The sequence below is a fragment of the Pieris brassicae genome, chromosome 5, assembly GCF_905147105.1.
Source record: "Pieris brassicae chromosome 5, ilPieBrab1.1, whole genome shotgun sequence".
Taxonomy (NCBI): Eukaryota; Metazoa; Arthropoda; class Insecta; order Lepidoptera; family Pieridae; genus Pieris; species Pieris brassicae.
In genome coordinates this window covers 16,196,013-16,214,549 of record NC_059669.1, presented here as the reverse complement: position 1 = coordinate 16,214,549, position 18,537 = coordinate 16,196,013, and the positions used below count along the sequence as shown (strand labels likewise).

General features: G+C 32.1%; 1 protein-coding gene across 1 annotated transcript in view; it reads right to left on the bottom strand.

Moving 5' to 3' along the window:
• LOC123709851 (dopamine receptor 2-like) overlaps nucleotides 1-18,537 on the bottom strand; it is a 32,149-nt gene continuing 13,612 nt past the window's right edge. The window contains exons 2-3 of the mRNA XM_045661430.1: nucleotides 3,526-3,610; nucleotides 1-119 (exon numbers count right to left, since the gene is read on the bottom strand). Of these exons, the coding sequence (XP_045517386.1) occupies nucleotides 60-119; nucleotides 3,526-3,610 (145 nt within the window). The 3' untranslated portion in view covers nucleotides 1-59. The remainder of the gene's footprint in view (nucleotides 120-3,525; nucleotides 3,611-18,537) is intronic.

Below are 18,537 nucleotides of genomic sequence, written 5' to 3'. Positions count from 1 at the left end.
CGACGATCTCGGCAGGAACATCTCGCACGTGGTCGGCAGGTTCCCGCCCTTGTTTGCTGTCACAAACGGCACATCTCGTGCTGTGATACGGACGAATACATCATTGTTGTTACGGGATACTGGAAAAAGAAATTTAGAATTGAATAAATTATAAAATGTTGTTATTCTACGTATGAACCATGTTGTTCGTTTGTGAACAAAACATATCTTTCCGCTCGTGTAGCTCGTACCTAAAGATCAAAATTAATTAGAATTATACAGTAACACGTGAAAATCATCTATTGTGTTAGTCGTACACCGTCGACGAATTTAAATAAATATGTCAACCCACTAACCAGTTTCAAGCATAGTCTGGAATAGATAAAATTCAAAACCTCCAAATCAAAGAATTATACGAATTCCTATTCGTATAAATCGTTGAAGTTACAGTTGTATTCTAAACGTTTCTCGAATGAAAGTAATGTAAACACGAGACATAAATAATAAATATTAATTATATAAGACACTAATTAATATAAATATAATGTCACTCCTTAGTTGTTTATTTCTGAATTTTGTCGACAGTTGACTTTGATTATTTATTATTTTTGATTCTTGGTAAGTGTTTACTGATCAGAATGCCTCGTCTAACTAGGAGGTTGATTGTACACACATCGATTCCTAGATTTTACACACCATAGACCATAAGGTGATATCAGTTACTACAAACCACAGTTTGGCAAAACGCAGATACTTTTAAAAGATTTCCTAAGTAGTGGAAGACTTCATGAATAATGAATAGCTTACGTATGTAGGTAACTTGACATTGTTGGAAATATGTCAAGTCTTTCGGACTTTACGACTATTACGAAATGCAATTTATTAAATGTGTTTCACAGCCAGTACATTGATGAATTTATACTATTCGTCTCGAAAATATAAGGTAAATTTACATCTTCCCTTAAAGTAAGAGAAAAACAATTTAGTTTTATTTTGTTTACTGTCCACACCAATTTCCCTGACTGATTTTGCATAAACGAACATAATGATAAGACACATTATGACACACCATTAGGAAGAATTTCTAGGTCACGGTTTCAAGAACAGGAAAGGAATTTATAGATTAAAATATGAATGATATATCGTCTATCTATATATTATTATAGTATTCTTAACTAATAATAGTAATTAATTATTATAGGTAGATGAGTATAATAAGAGGATCTGAGAAAATTCAGTACGTACATAGTATAATATTTAATCTGATGTTATAAAAACTATTTGCCTCGAAACATTTCTTGTCCAATATATTCTGTAGCGCGCGCCAACAATTTTTCCACTAAATTTTTATGAGACGTGTTCGCGAGCGGGGGTGTCCTTCAACGAACGTGATTTTAAAATTAACTTACAAAATCTCAAAAGCACAACAATGAACATAGTTGTTTTTTATTTATATGAGCCAATAGAAATTAAAGATTTTTTCGTAAGATAAAATATATAATAATAAGCAACAAAACAACATGTAAATAATAATTAAAAATACATAAGTATACAAGGCTGTGCTGATTTTCTGCTGATATGCATGGTAAGTGGTACGTTATCACTGATTTTCAGTAGCCCACCACATTAAATATACTATAAGTTTTGCGAGTGTTAAAAAGTCGTGAATGGAGGATTTTTGTTTAGCTTACATAGGGTAAGATTCTGAATCGAGACTTAGTATTTGACTTACGGGAGTCATAGTTAGCCCTAAGACTCGACTATGAATCAGGATTAGGCTTGGCTTATTACGATTTCAGAGAGTAATATAAATAGCTAGTAAGCTAAATGTACTTGACGCTTCACACATTTGAACATATGCCCGTTAATTTAGCACAAGACTCTTGGGTAGATATCTCTAGGTTTCGAACTCGGTACCCCTTGTATCTATTTAATATGTAAAGCACTTTATGCGTGTCACATCTGCATTAATCTAACATCACATCAAAACTTGTGGGTTTTAAAAGTTTCCTCGTTTTCACTGGCTCTGAATGGTAAAAGAAAAGTTCGAAGAAAAATTTCTTTGTCCAAGGTTTTTAATCAATATCTTACAGGCTTAATACTTTAGGGTTAAGTATAAGAGTTACTGATAACCATTTCCACCCGTAAAGCGGAGTTCTTGGTTACTTATTTTTTATGTGTTTTTAAGCATAATAAGTAAAACGGGCTCTCTTCTAAGATAATATTTAGTCGCTTTGTTTTTTGTGTTTTATCCATGAAATTGTAATGAAAATAAAGTAGAGGTTTTTATGAGACGTCTTTCGACCCTTATGTTTTACTGTTAATATATAATACATGTGAATCTAAGATAAGAGGATAATTCATACCAAATGGACATCAAACGCCACAGACAATATAAACAAACATTTTGCCACAGATAGAATAGATTTAAGGGTATACCCTTTTTCAGTAAGTGCTTAGAAAGAGGAAAACAGCTCATTGGTGTCAAAGCTCGAACAAAGACCACACGGATACCATGCAAGGGAAGGATTACATTAAAGAAATGTTGAAATTCAAGGGAGTTCACGTACCTCAATTTGAACAAACTAGATATCCAAAACAATAGATTCGAGTGTAGAGAATTTTCCAGAAAAGGCACTTATAGAGGTTGGGATATCGCTATATATAAGTTTGTTCACAAGAATTCTGCCTGATCGCTTGCAGTTCACCCGACGAATAATACCGTCTTGTTGTACGCCACTGAAAGTAGAATACAACCTACTTAAATCGTGATGAAAAAACCTGCTATTTAAAGTTCAGAAGCAGATTTTTTTGTGTATTTATTTCACCCTGTTATGCGTAAAAGTTCTGATAAGCAATTGTTAATCTTTTAGGTAAATTCTCAACCAAGTACTGTGGAAAAATAAGGTCTTCAATTTGACGTGTAATTTGGTTTTTATAGACTTTTGTTTACATCAGTGTTTGCAATAGTTATTATAGACGGGAGTTAAATAGAATACGCAAGTGTAGTTAGTGACATGTCTTATTATATATAGTAAAAATTGTCATTCATGACTTTATGATAATAACGTTAAGTTGTTTTACTATTTCACTGTTAAAAACAAATAGAGATTTGTCATAGAAATAAATGAATTCTTTGTTTTAATAAAACTTTTTACTTTTAAATTTATCACAATAATTTACAAAACTCGATTTTTTAGTTTTTGTGGTTAGCGAGCATCGACTTTTAAAGTTTTTTAATTCGCGTAAACAAAGTCAATTGTGAGAACTTTAGTTACAACAGTCTGAAGGGTCAGATTTAGTTTTTTTACTCATAAGTGGGTTTGAATTTATAATGATTTCGAGTAAAACTATACATAATTTTTCTTAATAAACATTGTATCATGCCAAGGACGCGTCTCTGGCAACAAATGAGCAAAGTAGGTTTACAACGCAGAATAATACTATTCTGTGGGAGGCCACGTGTTATTAAGAATGAATGGCTTTTCAGTCCCAAGATAAAAATAAATGTCTAATACTTTATGCAGGGGTCTATTTTAAAATTACCTGAGATTGCTTGAAGCGTAGTTGCGGTTGGTATTTTCTTCGCAGTTTTCTCGGGCAGCACACACAGAGTATTCTGAGGAACGCCCTGTGGAAAGTAAATCCTATTAACTTGGAATGCACTTATTTTTATACCATATTAACCTTTATTTTTCAGTTCAGAATACGTGAACAACTTTGTTATATCTTGAATTTATTTCTTTTCTTTTCATCGGATTCTAAAATGGGAAAACGATAAATATTTTGAATATAAAATTTCAGTAAATGTAATAATGGTATATTATTTATTACCTGAAACTTAATGGTAGAGAGTAAGATAAAGTTCTTAATAATAGTTACAAGCCTCACCTTCTTCCCTATTAAACATTTACAAACGTAAATATACACCATATAAAAACTAACATATAAACATCCGTATAGTTCTAGGCCCACAGAATACTTCGCTTTTTAATACCACTCATGTCTATGATGCTGTTACAATTAATTTGATTAAAACAAGAGGCCCTAGAGATTTAATTTCTTCCCTCTTTTTAAGAAGTAAGAAGAAGAACTTTGTTCACTTGTTTTATTTCTTATACTGTAAAGAATGCGTGTAGTGGCGCTGGTTTAAAATTTCACACACCCTTGTATCAGAAAATGTTATATGTGTCATGCTATGTAACATCAATATCCCCTCACAGGGGCTGGACTCTTAATCGCTGATAAGGAAATACAACATTAAGTAAATCAACGTATACTGTAACAATTGCCTTATATCCGTAAGTACTGCATGTAGCGTTTGGCAATTTGCCGATTGAGATAATTAAAGCAGAACAATCTTCTGTCTCTAAGGATTAATTAAGCCCCAACTTCGATTGACGTTGGTGCGATGTAATTTCACGTTTATACACTTTTCTTAAGACGCCTTAGGTGTTTGGGGAGTATTACTAATCTGGTGTATTTGGAAGGTCTTTTTGTTTGAAGTAAAGTTGTAGTTCTGTGGTAGTGGGTATTCGAGCACTGACGCTTGACAAGTTAATGTACACCTATTTCAGGGCCGTTTTTAATATCGACATTGTAAGCATTTACTATAAAAGTTATATTATTTGTTAATATAAGTTAAGTAAGTAAGTAAAGTTTTCAGTCTTCGCCTAGTGCCTCGCTCGTACAGTGAACGAAAACATCGTGAAGAAACCGGCATGCCTAGGGCACAAGAAGTCGACGACGTGTGTTAGTGTCAACACTTATCTCCTATTAGATATGTCAAATACAGATAACGAAACAGACCAGCCCAGACCTGAACAGTTATAGCGTCGCTGGATTTTCTTCATTGGTTTGTATGCGGTTTCTTCAATATTACATTAAGTTTAGGAACATGTTTGTGGTACATCTTATGAAAAATACGTTAAAAACAAAATCGTCAGAGAACAATAGGCTAGAGAGAACTGCTTGTGTTAGAGCCTTAGCATTCATAATAATGTTTTTATTATTAATCTTGGTAATCGTGAGTGGACAAGAAATAGTGATTATTATATACAAACAGCAACTTAAAGCACTCCATAACTCCTACAACAAAACATCTGATTTATAGCATACATATATTTTGAAGTTTTTATAGACTCATAGACTATAATATTCATAAATAATTTTCTTGCAAACTGAAAAGTTCAAATATTAGTTAAGCTTATTGAAAAGAACTTGGTGTAATTTATCCTTTCCCTTTCATAGAATTGAGAAAATTCGATTAAGATTTAATTATGTGGATAAAAGGGCAAAGTCAAAACGAGATCTGAAACTGTTTTGTAAAGTAATTCTTTTATCGGTCGACTTAATTTAATTTTCCATTTATGGTTTTGCGAGTGTTTTTTAGCGTATGTTGGAGTTTAAAAATGTAAATTTACATTGAAAAAAATGACGTCTTTCTAATTTCCTTCCCATCCGCACTAAAACTATGTTAGCGCAATCTGTTCTGCTTCCTATTCTCGATTATGCGTATTCATGCACCTATGATATGTATAAAGAGCTACTTGACAAGATCGAACCTCTGTAGAATTTTGCATACGTTTCCTATTAGGTCTAAGGAAATATGACCATGTGTCTAAATTCCGCAGGCAGCTGGGGTGGCTCGACTCAGACGTGACGCTCATCTTCTTATACTTCTATAATCAATTTTTTACAATATCAAAACTTCTTCTTATCTTAAAAATCTTGTCAAATTCTCAGGTCCTTCTAACTATATGTTACACTCTTCCAATAGATGTTTATTGGAAATTCATCCCACAGCTCATCTCCCATCTCTCATCTCTTCATTTAGGATCTCCGCCTTTAAGTCGTGGAACAGGCTGCCCGATTGGCTACCTTCCGATCATCTTTTAAAACTCTTCTGCATAAACATTTTTTAACATTGTCCTATCCTTATCAATCGTGACTTGTGTAATATCATGAATCCGTTAGATTAGTTTTGTAGTTTGTTATTAACATTTGGTTCTACACTTCTTGCACTTTACTCATCATTTTCTTTTTTAGTTTTTCTCTTACTATGGTTGCCTGGAAAAGATCGCTTGTTAGCGATAAGGCCGCCCGTATTTTTTTAATGCAACGAAGTGTGTATAAATTAATTAAGCAGGGTCTATGCCTGCGATACTCAAAGGTCCCCGGCATATCTTAAACTGACGGCGTGTAGCAAGCACGGTTGGCGCTCTTTCAAAAAAGTTAACAATGAAACATGTACACAAATCTTTACTAATGGAGTATACCAAACAAGCTGAATATATTAAAAAAATAAACGAAAAAAATAAGTACGTGTTAAAAGGATCTCATTGTTTACAAAAAGAACCTCGCCCATTGAAATTCATTATTTTGGTCCCTTTGTGGTTTTAAAACACGGCTTAATAACTTGGAAATATAATATTAAAAATTCAAAACGATTTTGATAGAATGGCTAAGAGAATTTGAAATATAATATATTCTTAGGTATTTTAATGACATTAGTGCAAATAAAATTAAAATAATTTTCCAGCAAAAGTTACTTGCACATTTATTAACTTATTGTGTGATTAATATCAAAATTACAGACCATATAGTTAATTAATACCTGTGTATAATATCAAATCGCGTAATTTCAAGAATTTGACCCCTTCACTTTGAATGAAACAAAGAGTCTTCTTTTGTGCAATGTCTTTCACTGCATTGGTCCATCTTTTGTGGTTGGTAACGACTACGTGATCTTTTGCCCTCTGTGTTACCAATCACAATCAGTCTCTCCAAGTATGGCCATAATATGAGGCGATTCAGTATGCGAAGTAGGTCGTCGTCGTGTGTCGTCGTGCGTCGTGCTTTCAGTGCCTGACCTCAAGGCTGTTGTCTGTCTCGAGACAGGACAGTTCAGGTTTCTTCTCCTCACAGAAATATAGGGAATACTAAATGAAGTATCAATCTGATTTCGTTTCGTCCAGATGTTGCTTAAATATGTCAAGGTATCTTTAGCGGTCAACGATATTGATGCCAGAAATGTTGCACACCAGGGTTGGGAGCTTCCTGGTTTTTGCTCTGTTCACTGTGAGGCATATGTTGCTATTCTGTAGCTCATGTCTTTGGAACAGTTCCTCCATATCTTCCATGAAACATTTCAATTTTTTTTTATATCTATGAAGCAATTTAAGGAGACTTTCTAATATTCTTTCTGTTTATATATGCCGTATTTGTTATCTTCGTATAAAAGATTGGTGGAAGTCGCAAACATCGTTTTAGTATTTTATTTCGTTTCATATGCACGTTAAATTGAATGTAAAATTCGTAAAAGCAAAAGTTTGTTCAGAATAAGTGAAAGTAATACAGTGCTGATCACGAGATGGTCTCGTCTTTACGACGGCTTCAAGACAAGAAAATAAAAATCTAAAATCTGTCTTTTTTATTTACATTTCGTTTAGAGTAGATAAAATATTTACTTTTAAAATACTGTTTATACGTTAACTAATTTTATTTAAAGTTTTTGAGACATTAAAATCTTATTCATTTAAAAGCCGTGTTTATTTAAATTAAACAAATTTATTCTTCATTAAGTGAACTTAATACAAATTCAATAGAAAATACCCTACAAGTCATATTATGATATGACTTAACATATAACCAACTGATGTCATATAATATAATCTACTTTATTTAAAAAAAATTATAAAAGAAAAGAAAAATAAAATAAAGTGAAATGTTAACCAGAACTTGATAATGAAAAATATGTGTGTATAACAAATCTTTAGCACTTCGAGTAGAAATCAGATAACGCCGCGTACCCATTTATTTGGCTCCATTCGTGGTCCTTTTTTGCTAAGACAAAAGCTAAGTATAAATTTTGCAGTGAACTAAAATATGTTTTTAAAGTAGAAAAAAATACAATAATCTTATTACGAAAAATCCTATAAATCTTTTTCACTTTTGAAATTGTTTGATAAATAGGAATATAATGTATAAATGTTTACCTGCAATAAATAATGTTTTTCACTTTGTTAGTTTTTTCCGCAACTATCTATTATACCGGGTGTTAACCTAACTTATCTAATAACCACACATCCACTCTTTATAAATGATTTTTTTTATTTTAATAATGTTGACAACTTAGGTTGAATCGCTTAAACATCGTATTTTTATGAAGCTTTACTGATGCATCAAAAAGGCCCTGTTAATGAGCCTCTGATAAAGTAAATAAAACTCAAAGCCTAAAGGAATCTATGTGGTTTATGATTTTGAGACCCAGACTGGTAAAAGTTTTATCAAATATATTTTCATTGCGGGTTCAACATTCTTTCTCTCCGAACTCGATGTCGCTCTAGCTATGAATAAACAAAGACTGCAAACATTGATATACTTAGCAATCTACTGTTATATCTCTGGACCGTTGCTAAAATTAATAAAATATATATAAATAAACTAACTAACTTAATTGTCTTGTCAAAACTATGATTGATAGTATCAATTAGTGACAATTTGCATGCCCACATAACGGCAGGACAGTTTCTTCTTCAGAAGTCCAGAACTTTAGTTGGTAAAAATAGCGGGTTGAGTTCATCGTGTATTCAAATATTTTTACTACTTTTTGGAGTTTGTGTTGAATTTTCTTGAGAAAAAAATATGATTTTGAGACCCAGACTGGTAAAAGTTTTATCAAATATATTTTCATTGCGGGTTCAACATTCTTTCTCTCCGAACTCGATGTCGCTCTAGCTATGAATAAACAAAGACTGCAAACATTGATATACTTAGCAATCTACTGTTATATCTCTGGACCGTTGCTAAAATTAATAAAATATATATAAATAAACTAACTAACTTAATTGTCTTGTCAAAACTATGATTGATAGTATCAATTAGTGACAATTTGCATGCCCACATAACGGCAGGACAGTTTCTTCTTCAGAAGTCCAGAACTTTAGTTGGTAAAAATAGCGGGTTGAGTTCATCGTGTATTCAAATATTTTTACTACTTTTTGGAGTTTGTGTTGAATTTTCTTGAGAAAAAAATATTCGTAAGAAAAATGGAATAATAATAAACAATAATAATGAATTCTTACTTTAAAAGAAGCAATTGTAATAGTTTAGCATACAGCGTCAACTTATTTGTATTGAATCAGATTGATTAAGTCTGTTTTATTCTAGTCATATTTCCTATGTGTAACAGTTATTCAATGCAGGAATAAACAAAAAAAATAATTTCATATAAAAACTTAGGCTTAATACGAAATGAAAATCTGAATTATAAGATGATCCAATATTGATTAAGTTCTGCGAGTGACAGTGCTCGTATAGCAAAGTTTAATTACGTCTTCCAATGAACACGATGCAAACTAATGATTCCGTCAAAGCTTTATATCTAAGAAGTTTTTATATTTAACAGGGAGTATGTTGAATTATAATTTCAAATAAGAAAATCCTAAAGTCACAATATAAAGACTTTTTATAGAAAACAAAAGCGTTTTTAATAACTTTGATTAATAATCGCAAAAAAGCAATTTCAATCAAAAAAATAGACGATTTAAACCTATTTCATACAATAGTTGTGGTGTGAAAACAATGATTTCTAAAAGTAAATGCTTTGTTCAAAAGAATTGATGAGCGTTTCCGTTTCCGATTGTTAAAGATGCTTTACGGTTTTAGGATTCAACTTAAACGAGTGTCATCACAATTATATTTTTGTGAATCGAATCTTTGAAAAATAATTGTTATTCTAAATTATGATATTATTCATACGGAGATGTAAAAATGATAAGATTTAGAGAAATCCTAAATCAGGAAAACCTTTGACGTTGGAGCTAAAATTATTCGATTCGAACGATATCAAGTTATTGCTAAATTTGAAGTATTATACAAATTGAGCGTCAGAAGTATTTTTATTACATTTTATTTATTAAGTGCAAATATATAATCTACATAGTAAGCATTCGTATGGCGAAGGAAATATGTTCAGAGAGCTTTGACCAAAAATGGCTAATGTGTTAAGTAAAACACTCCGAAGGGATTTCAATCATATTCCCAAGCAGGCGCTTGATTGGAATCCGCAAGGAAAGCGGAAGCGTGGCCGTCCCAAACAAACCTGGCGCCGAACAGTTGCGGACGAGGCAAAGAGAGCCGGAAAGACTTGGAGCGAGGTGAAACACGATGCTCAAGACCGAACGCGATGGAGACTCACTGTGGACGCCCTCTGCCCCATCTAGGGGTTATAGGACATTAAGTCAAGTTAAGTAAAAGCTAAAATATAGATATTTATGAAGCGTTGCGCACTATTTGTGTATAATTTATAATTATTTATTTTTTTCTTATAACAATTGTTGACGATGGAGAGGAAGGTACGAGACCCTGAAGCCGATCGCAAGTCGCTGGACCTACCAAGTTAAGGCCCTTACAGGTCTGGTGCTATTACTTGCCGAAGACGGAAAAGAATGGAGACACTTATGCAACACAAACACGGTCTACAGTAATGAAGATCCCGACTAGTCAATTCCCAACATAACAAATCTCAAATGTTTTCGTGTTTATTATTATTAAAAAAAAACGTGTTGAAACATTATTCAATTCAAGTTTCTAAACTCTTGACTATTGAGTTCCAATACCTCATTCAAGTAATAAATGAATGACACTCCAAAACATTTCGATTATTTACTTCATTGTTACTGGTACTGTCAAATTTGCTTAGATCAGTCTTCTGAAATCAGAAAAAATCCCGGAAATCGAAAGACTTAGGCAATTGTATAAATAGAATTAGTCAAATAAACCAAGTAAGCGGTTACGAAATGGTTCCTTGTAACATCAAAGGGCTTAAATTGGGTACCCATATAGCATTATTGGCTTTAGTGTAAATAGATCCCTGGAGACTTTTACTGTCAGAGCCAGCTCCCTATTTCCCAAAACTACGCTGACGCATAACAACGTTCATAGCATAAGTAAAGTAGGAAAAAAGCTGCTATGTAGTTCTTTGACATAATATCAAGTGTCTGATCTTTGACATAGTATCGGTTGGATACAAGGAAACAAAATGTTATAAAACTGATAACGTGACCAGCGTTAAGTGATATTATTTCCATACAAATCTACTTAATAACAGGGTCTGTGGATAACGGCTGCCTCATAGCTCTTCTATGATGTGCTGCTATATTTTTTTCGTTTTATAAGATTTTTATTTAATTTAATAGAAATATAATAATTGACAGAAAGAAAACATGTTATTTATAAAGCAAAAAAGAGGAGAAAATCGTTCAAGTTACACGATAAATATTTATCATTTATTCACAGCTTACACCATATTTTAAGACTGTGTAGCTATCAAACAATGTTATACAATTAGCAGCAAAACTTCTTAATGTATTAATCTTCTCTAAGTACGTAACATACTACATAGTACACCCCCAAACGCTTCGCAAATGCGTCCCTCTCCGCCGAAGCGTCAACAAAACTAACATGCGGGAGCCAGTACTTGGCAAAAAGGTTGTTTTCGGAAGCAGTGAATTATCACTGGACAATTATGTCCAGAATATTCCATATCTCAACATAAAAACTAGCATGTAAGAGCTTTTCGTTTCGTTATTTATCTTAAATCCAGATTTCAATAAAGCTATTGCATTCAAATAAAGAAACTTTTTTGTTTTATAATATGAAGTTTTGTTCGCGGTTAAAGTTTCTACAATATAACATTAATTTCAAAGTTGTATAAAAACTTGTCACCGTTAAGTGTGCGCCAAAATGCAAAATATTTTAAAACTTAGTTTGAGACGATGCGAGATAAAGTTCCACAAGTTTTAAACGTATGAGTAATGCTGAGTTAGTCATTATTATAATAGGAATGTCTTTATCAAGTTTAAACCAGATTCTAAGTGAAACGGAGATTTATTCTAGAAATATTTAGGGATTATAACCCACCTCCTTCCTTGGTGAGTTTCAGATTCAATTTTTTTCAATATACTGAAAAACTAAATTGAAATATGTATAATTTTAAATCGTAAAAACCCTAATACTACTTACTTATTAATTATAAAAGCACACCACCACACATATAGTACAATTTAAGTTCTAAAGTAACTAAGTCGCATAACGTCTTGTGCAGTAAACACAATTTTTTTATTTATTTATATTATCATTAGCACATATATATACTCTGTATTTACAAAACGGTTAATAGATCCATACTATTGTTCGGAAGAGACTTGGACGTGGAGAGTCAGGAATAACGAGAAGTTCGGGAACCTGATACGAACTCAACATCATTGGTTAAGCTAAAACCCAAAGACTCTATTGGACTGGGTCTTGAGAGAATGGGAGAAGATCGGAGTGTTAAAAAAGCATATCTCGGTATTCTGACAGGCCATTGGCCGATCCAGATGTCGCTGCAAAGACGCCGTGGAGAAAGACTCGAGCTCCAAGTTCCCGATTAGCAAACGGCAAATGCTCTCCAGTTTTGGAGGTCAATGCTTACTTTGGGTTGTTACGCCAGCGGAGTAAGTAAGTATAACGCAAAACTGCTACCGTCGGTTTAGGGACGTTAGGTATGACTGCCATATGTCAAAATTGATTTAGAAATCGTATTATCCTTAGTAGGCCTCGCTAGCCGTGTTGCGTTGAAAGGCCTTACCGCTTGCTCTAGCAAGTTCATAACGTTTCTGTTTGGGCAATAGCTATTTTTAAAAAGGTGATTTACATGAAATTGTATATAGAGTTCCTAAAATGTTCATAAAAATAGAATATAATCAAAGACCAAAGTGAAAAAAAAAGTGAATCCTAGAACTATAGACAGAACAGTAATTGCTAAGTATAATAGAATATCTTTTTAAAATTACAAGCTATGTTCATTATTGTAGGATTCTAATTGTGTATTCTTATTTTTTTATTATTAATTAAGGTTTGTACTCATGCCCTTCTTGCCAATTCTTATTTTACTTTTTTTTTTAAACTATCAAGTTTTGCTTGGAAAATATTGTTCTTCAGGAGGCCGCCCATTACACAATGTATTTTTTACCGTAATTATTTAATTCTTATGCAAACTAAATAAATATTCAGTTTAACGATTTCCCAAAATCTACTTATATATATTATTTTCTTATGCACTTTAAATATGTCGATACAACATTACTTCACACATATGGTTTGGAAGTGTAGGGCTGGCTATGACCATAAATTATATTTCGTCACAATTAATTATATGAATAATTTAAAATATAATATAGCTTTATTTTATTCCATGTATATACATATACAAAACATTTAACAGTTAAGTAAAGTTTTAGAGCGTATTAAACCGATTGGATGCTGGCCAACATTTTCTATAAACGGACTAACCTAACTAACCAGGAAGTCCATTTCTACCTCGGATATGATAAAGGATCATTCTAGATACATTTTCAGGGAAAAATCTAATTAACGAAATATAATAATTGCCTCTTTTAACTTTAAGAATTATTGAATATATATGATTAAAATAGAAAAAAATACAGAAGCGCTAGAATCTTTTAGGTCTGGACCTCAGATTTGTGTATCGGTTTCAAAAGCATTTGTTTTCTTATACGCAAGAAGGAGATCAGCCTTCTGTGGCTGACTGGTGTCGACTTTTTAAGGTATGCCGGTTTCCTCACGATGTTTTGCATCACCGTATGATCAAGCGTTAAATGTCAAAACTAGTAGTCAAGGGTTCCAACCTACGACCGCAGAAATGATAGTACTCTGAAGCCAATACTGCCTGATTAAAATTAAATCATCACATACTTTTTGTATAAAATTAACGCAGACAATTAACCTTAATAATATAAAAAATAAAGAGTCAGCTCTAGCTAGGTTATAACTTCTTGTTTCCTGTCACCTTACGGAAATGGATATACAAAGAAGTACTTAGTACTTAGACAGTATATTGTAACAATGGGAATAAAATGTCACAATGCACTTCAAAGTATTAAAATAAATATGTATTTGCGAGATCTTTTTCGTCTTGGTTAAATGGGTTAAAACTTCGTTAAAATCAAAATATAAGTTATTGATACTGTAACAAATATAATTTCATGTGTTGTATGACATATGGGTAAGTAGGACAACCTTTCAGCAGTTGAAAAACTCAACTTTAAGTAGTTGATGTCGTGGAACTCGTTAACATTAACTGACTTCAAAACTCCGACAGAATTCAATGTGTAATCCTGATTAAACACCAAGTTCATTATTTTACAAAGCTAAGTAAGGAGCTGCACTGTTCTCATTTGTTAATGCTTATATATTAATAATTAAAAAAAAGTGTGACCGTGGTCCATAACATAAGATCCAGATTACAGAAAATGCGGAAATTTGTCTAGGTACAAAAAGGATAGTTGCCGTGGTTTTTTTCGTATTAAAAAATTATTATGCATACATTCTTAAAAGGCCAACAACGCACTTGAGCCTTCTGCCATTAGAGGATATTCGAACGTCACCCTTGACACTAAGAGATCTTACTCTAAGTACTAGAGAGTTTTCTTTACGATTTAACGATGGCGCAATTTGAATAATTTCTCCATATTCAGAATCAGATGGATCGTAATTCTGTAATAAAAGAAGCTACTCGTTTTGATAATTCATATAAACAATTATATATTAACTACATATTCTACCTCAGAAATCTAGCTTCAAAACATTTCAGGTTAATACTGTTTTTCATTTACTATTCTTAGTGTGATTAATTTCTTTGTTGGGAACAAAAGTATTTAATAAAACCGTTAAGTGAATTGTGCCTGGTACAGAATAACTAAGCCTAGATCTGAAGAAGCTCATGGTTTTTAAATTATATCGCGTCAAGTGATTTGTCAACGCCAGACGATATGCGACTCCCATTAATATTAAACAGTTTATCTGAATGTTAAAATAGATATAAGTGAACGGGAATGTTTTCTATGAGCGTAGTGCTATAACGAGATATTTGATTAATATTTCTTTGTCGGTATAATTCATGTTTGATGTATCTGTTTATTTGTGACACAGTGGTTAATGGATATCCCGACCTATTTTTACAAGTTCAAGAGCATCACCCATAATCCGATAAAGAAATAAGACCGATAAAGAGATAGGTGTTATTACGCATGTCTGATCCATACCCATGCCAATAAGTAACTGTAAGTAAATATATAATTGTAATATGTCGGGACTACAACTTCAACAAAATTAAACCATTCTAACAAAACTCAATAAATATTTAGTTTTCCATACATGATATTATGTTGTAGAGTTCTTTGCAATGTTAGAATTTGCAGGATTTTATTTTAGGGTGCAGGATCTAAGCCCAAGATATCTTATAGTAAATTTACTACTAGACCAATACAGAGTATTTCATAAGTATAATTTTTAAATAGACCTCACCAGAAATGGGCTTCAATGCCTAAAGGGTAAATTCGATCGTATCTAAATCAGAATAGGGCGAGGGTGATTATTTCTGGCGAACAACTCCAAAACCTTTGCATATAAATAAATCTTGCCCGGGTTATAAATAAAATCTACATAATCCATGCGAGATTAATTTTCTCCAAGCCCAGAAATACATTTTAATTACTCTCTTGTCTGTTAGTAACTAGTGCTTCGACCCAGCTTTGCGCAAGCCTATTAGGGTAAGTACTAGAAACCTATCAACCTTATAATAAAGCTATACGTTTTAAACACGATGCCGTCAGACATTAGTTTTATGGTTTTTATTCGCTTGACACGAGAAATTAATTTCGTTATACGAATGATAACATTCAAATAAGGATACTAAGTGAATCGATTAAGGTTCTTTTTTCTTTATTTTCTTAACCGATTTAATATAGCGCTTGTGAAATAGTTTTCATACAATTCTATAACACGCAACGCATCAATTGTAAATTAATATATAGGTCTTAAATTTTCTACAGATCCTAAGGGTACGGCTTAAAACCGCAAGGTTTAATTCGAGAAACCTTGTTTTGTCCACTGTGGAACTATAAAACCTAGTAAAACCATATTAAAAAAATAACAGGATCAAATACACGTACTATTAGAACAAGTTAGAATTTAGATTTCATAATGTTTACAAGAGATGTCTGAATTTGCAATGTGATGGATATCTGGTACTATTCAATTCCCAAGTGCTTGAATTGCTATCGTATATATATAGAAATTGTAACTTGACTTGTGTGTGATATAAAATACTCAATGATTTCGGATACCATAGCACAATTCTGAAGGTATATATATTTTGATATACGTAGTTACCATTTTAAGTTAAATGGCTATTTAACACTGTTTATATTTTATATTTAATTTTTATAACAACAGTTTCACCGTTTATAGCTTAAAACCGGCCGGTTTAATGTTTATAATTTTCGACACAAGTATTAAAATTATATTATTAAAAAAACATAAGTAAAAATGTAACATAAGTCGCATGGTCGGAAATATGCTTTAGAATTATTTGTTCTTGCAGGGCAACCCTTGCACAAAAATGCATTGCCAATAATATAATTTATCACGTCATTAGTTTTTTAAATATTTATTATCATACTACAAAAATCGATCTTAATAACTTCACTACCTTTTTTTTCATCAGAACCTTATAAATAGATCCACCCAATCACCCGTGATGCGATGATTGTTCTAGAGACAGAGATTTATTCATATATATGGAGGATGATTACTATCAATAAACAATAACATTCACTTAGGAATAAACATTTAGCCTATCGTTGGATATTACAATTTCTTCCTGACTTTATGATCGGCCCTTATCTCAGATTTTTCCTTTATCAGTTTCCATTGAATTGGAAACAAATTTTACGTGGCGTTCATAAAACCCAGATACCTTAGGCAGATAATGTTTTGTTTAGTCTACGAATAAATATGTTTTTAAAGTTTAGAGTGTTTAGATAAGCAATCAAACAAATTATCTTTACAGCTGAATTATAATACTATAGAGGTTTCAGAATGGAATATATATGTATATATTGTTGTACATATATATAATACAATATTGGCACTCAATGAAACCTATATTTTTTCGTGTTTATTTCTCGAAGACGCCTGGGCCGCGTTGAAACTGCGCTATTTATGGCATTCTTCTCAAGTATTCCAGATCGTCAGCATGGAAGTTATGGAATATGGAAGATTTTTTTAAAATTACTTTAGGTTCTGATACACCGAACTATGAATGTCATTTTATATTTTACCAAAGAATAGATTTTAATGTTATCTTTTCAACAAAACCTCTTAATAAAGAGCGACCAATAAATAGCGTTATGTTCGTTTGTATATAGAACAGTGTTGGCCCAGTGGCTTAAACGTCATCATTCCTAAAGTCGCGCGTTGGAATCGCGGCTTCACCAATGGAATTTCCTTTCTCTTTCAAGTCCAAAAATTTATTACACGTCACACACAGCAGGCTGATTCTCTATTTGTCTATAAAAATATATAGATCACTATTATTACATACGAACAACGATTTACATTGTATACCCTCAAAATTTGCGGTATTGTAGTTTGACAAAAAGGTCTCCCGGATCTACATTATACGGGTAAGATATGTTTCTAGGGATTACCATAAAAATCTAAAGTGTTTTTTGTATATATTCAAATATACATATATATGAGGTTCTGAGATATGGTAAGATTGAATCGTATTAAAAGAATCTATAAAATATCTATCTGTTTTGATATACAGAAGATGTGATAATTGTTTTTTGTTTTAATTTAATAAAGATACATTACGTTATATACATTGCCATCAGTAGTGCTTTAATTTTTATTTTCTTTTTAAAAAGCTTTCGCATTATAGTAACAACAGAAATCGCGTGTTTGGTATGATTATGTTACAATGTTTAAAATATAGATTAATTAGATAAAATATTTTTAAATCGTTTGACCCTGGTATAAGTATACCACTTAAGTAAGTGGTATGGTAGGTGTATTAATTTAAATATTTATACAAAAAAAATACTTTAAGTCAACTAAGTCATTGAATGTAATAAAAAGTACGCAAATATTTTCGAACGAAAATGCCAATGTACATAAAATTGCTTCATGCGCGGTCTCCCGTTTTTTAATTTGGTGGAAGCCGTCGCAGGGTTACACATAATTTTCCATTTCACTTACTGCTGTAATTGCGCCGTTCGTTTTACTAATCGCATCCAGATGTAAGTGATATTCTTTTTACCTTTATCCAAATGATTGGATGGATTATCTGCCAAGAGACGAAATTATTCGAATATAAGAATGTATCTGTAAGTGAGTATGCATGTTTAGCTAATTTAATTGGGAATTTGTTGCAAAACTGAAGTCAATTGTAACACGAACTTTTTACAAAACAAATTTGAGTAATTATTTTTGTTGAATACCTAAAGCCAGCCCGAAATTTTAGGCACATAGGTATGAATTAATGTTTTTATAAAAATATCATACATGTCATATATTATATATATTTTCATATTAAACTCCACTTACAACGAGTCGGGCTCGCCCCTCTTCATGAACCTCAAGAATTTATTATCATTTATTCATTTAGGTACCACAATGTACATTTATGGACGTCAATAAAGAAAT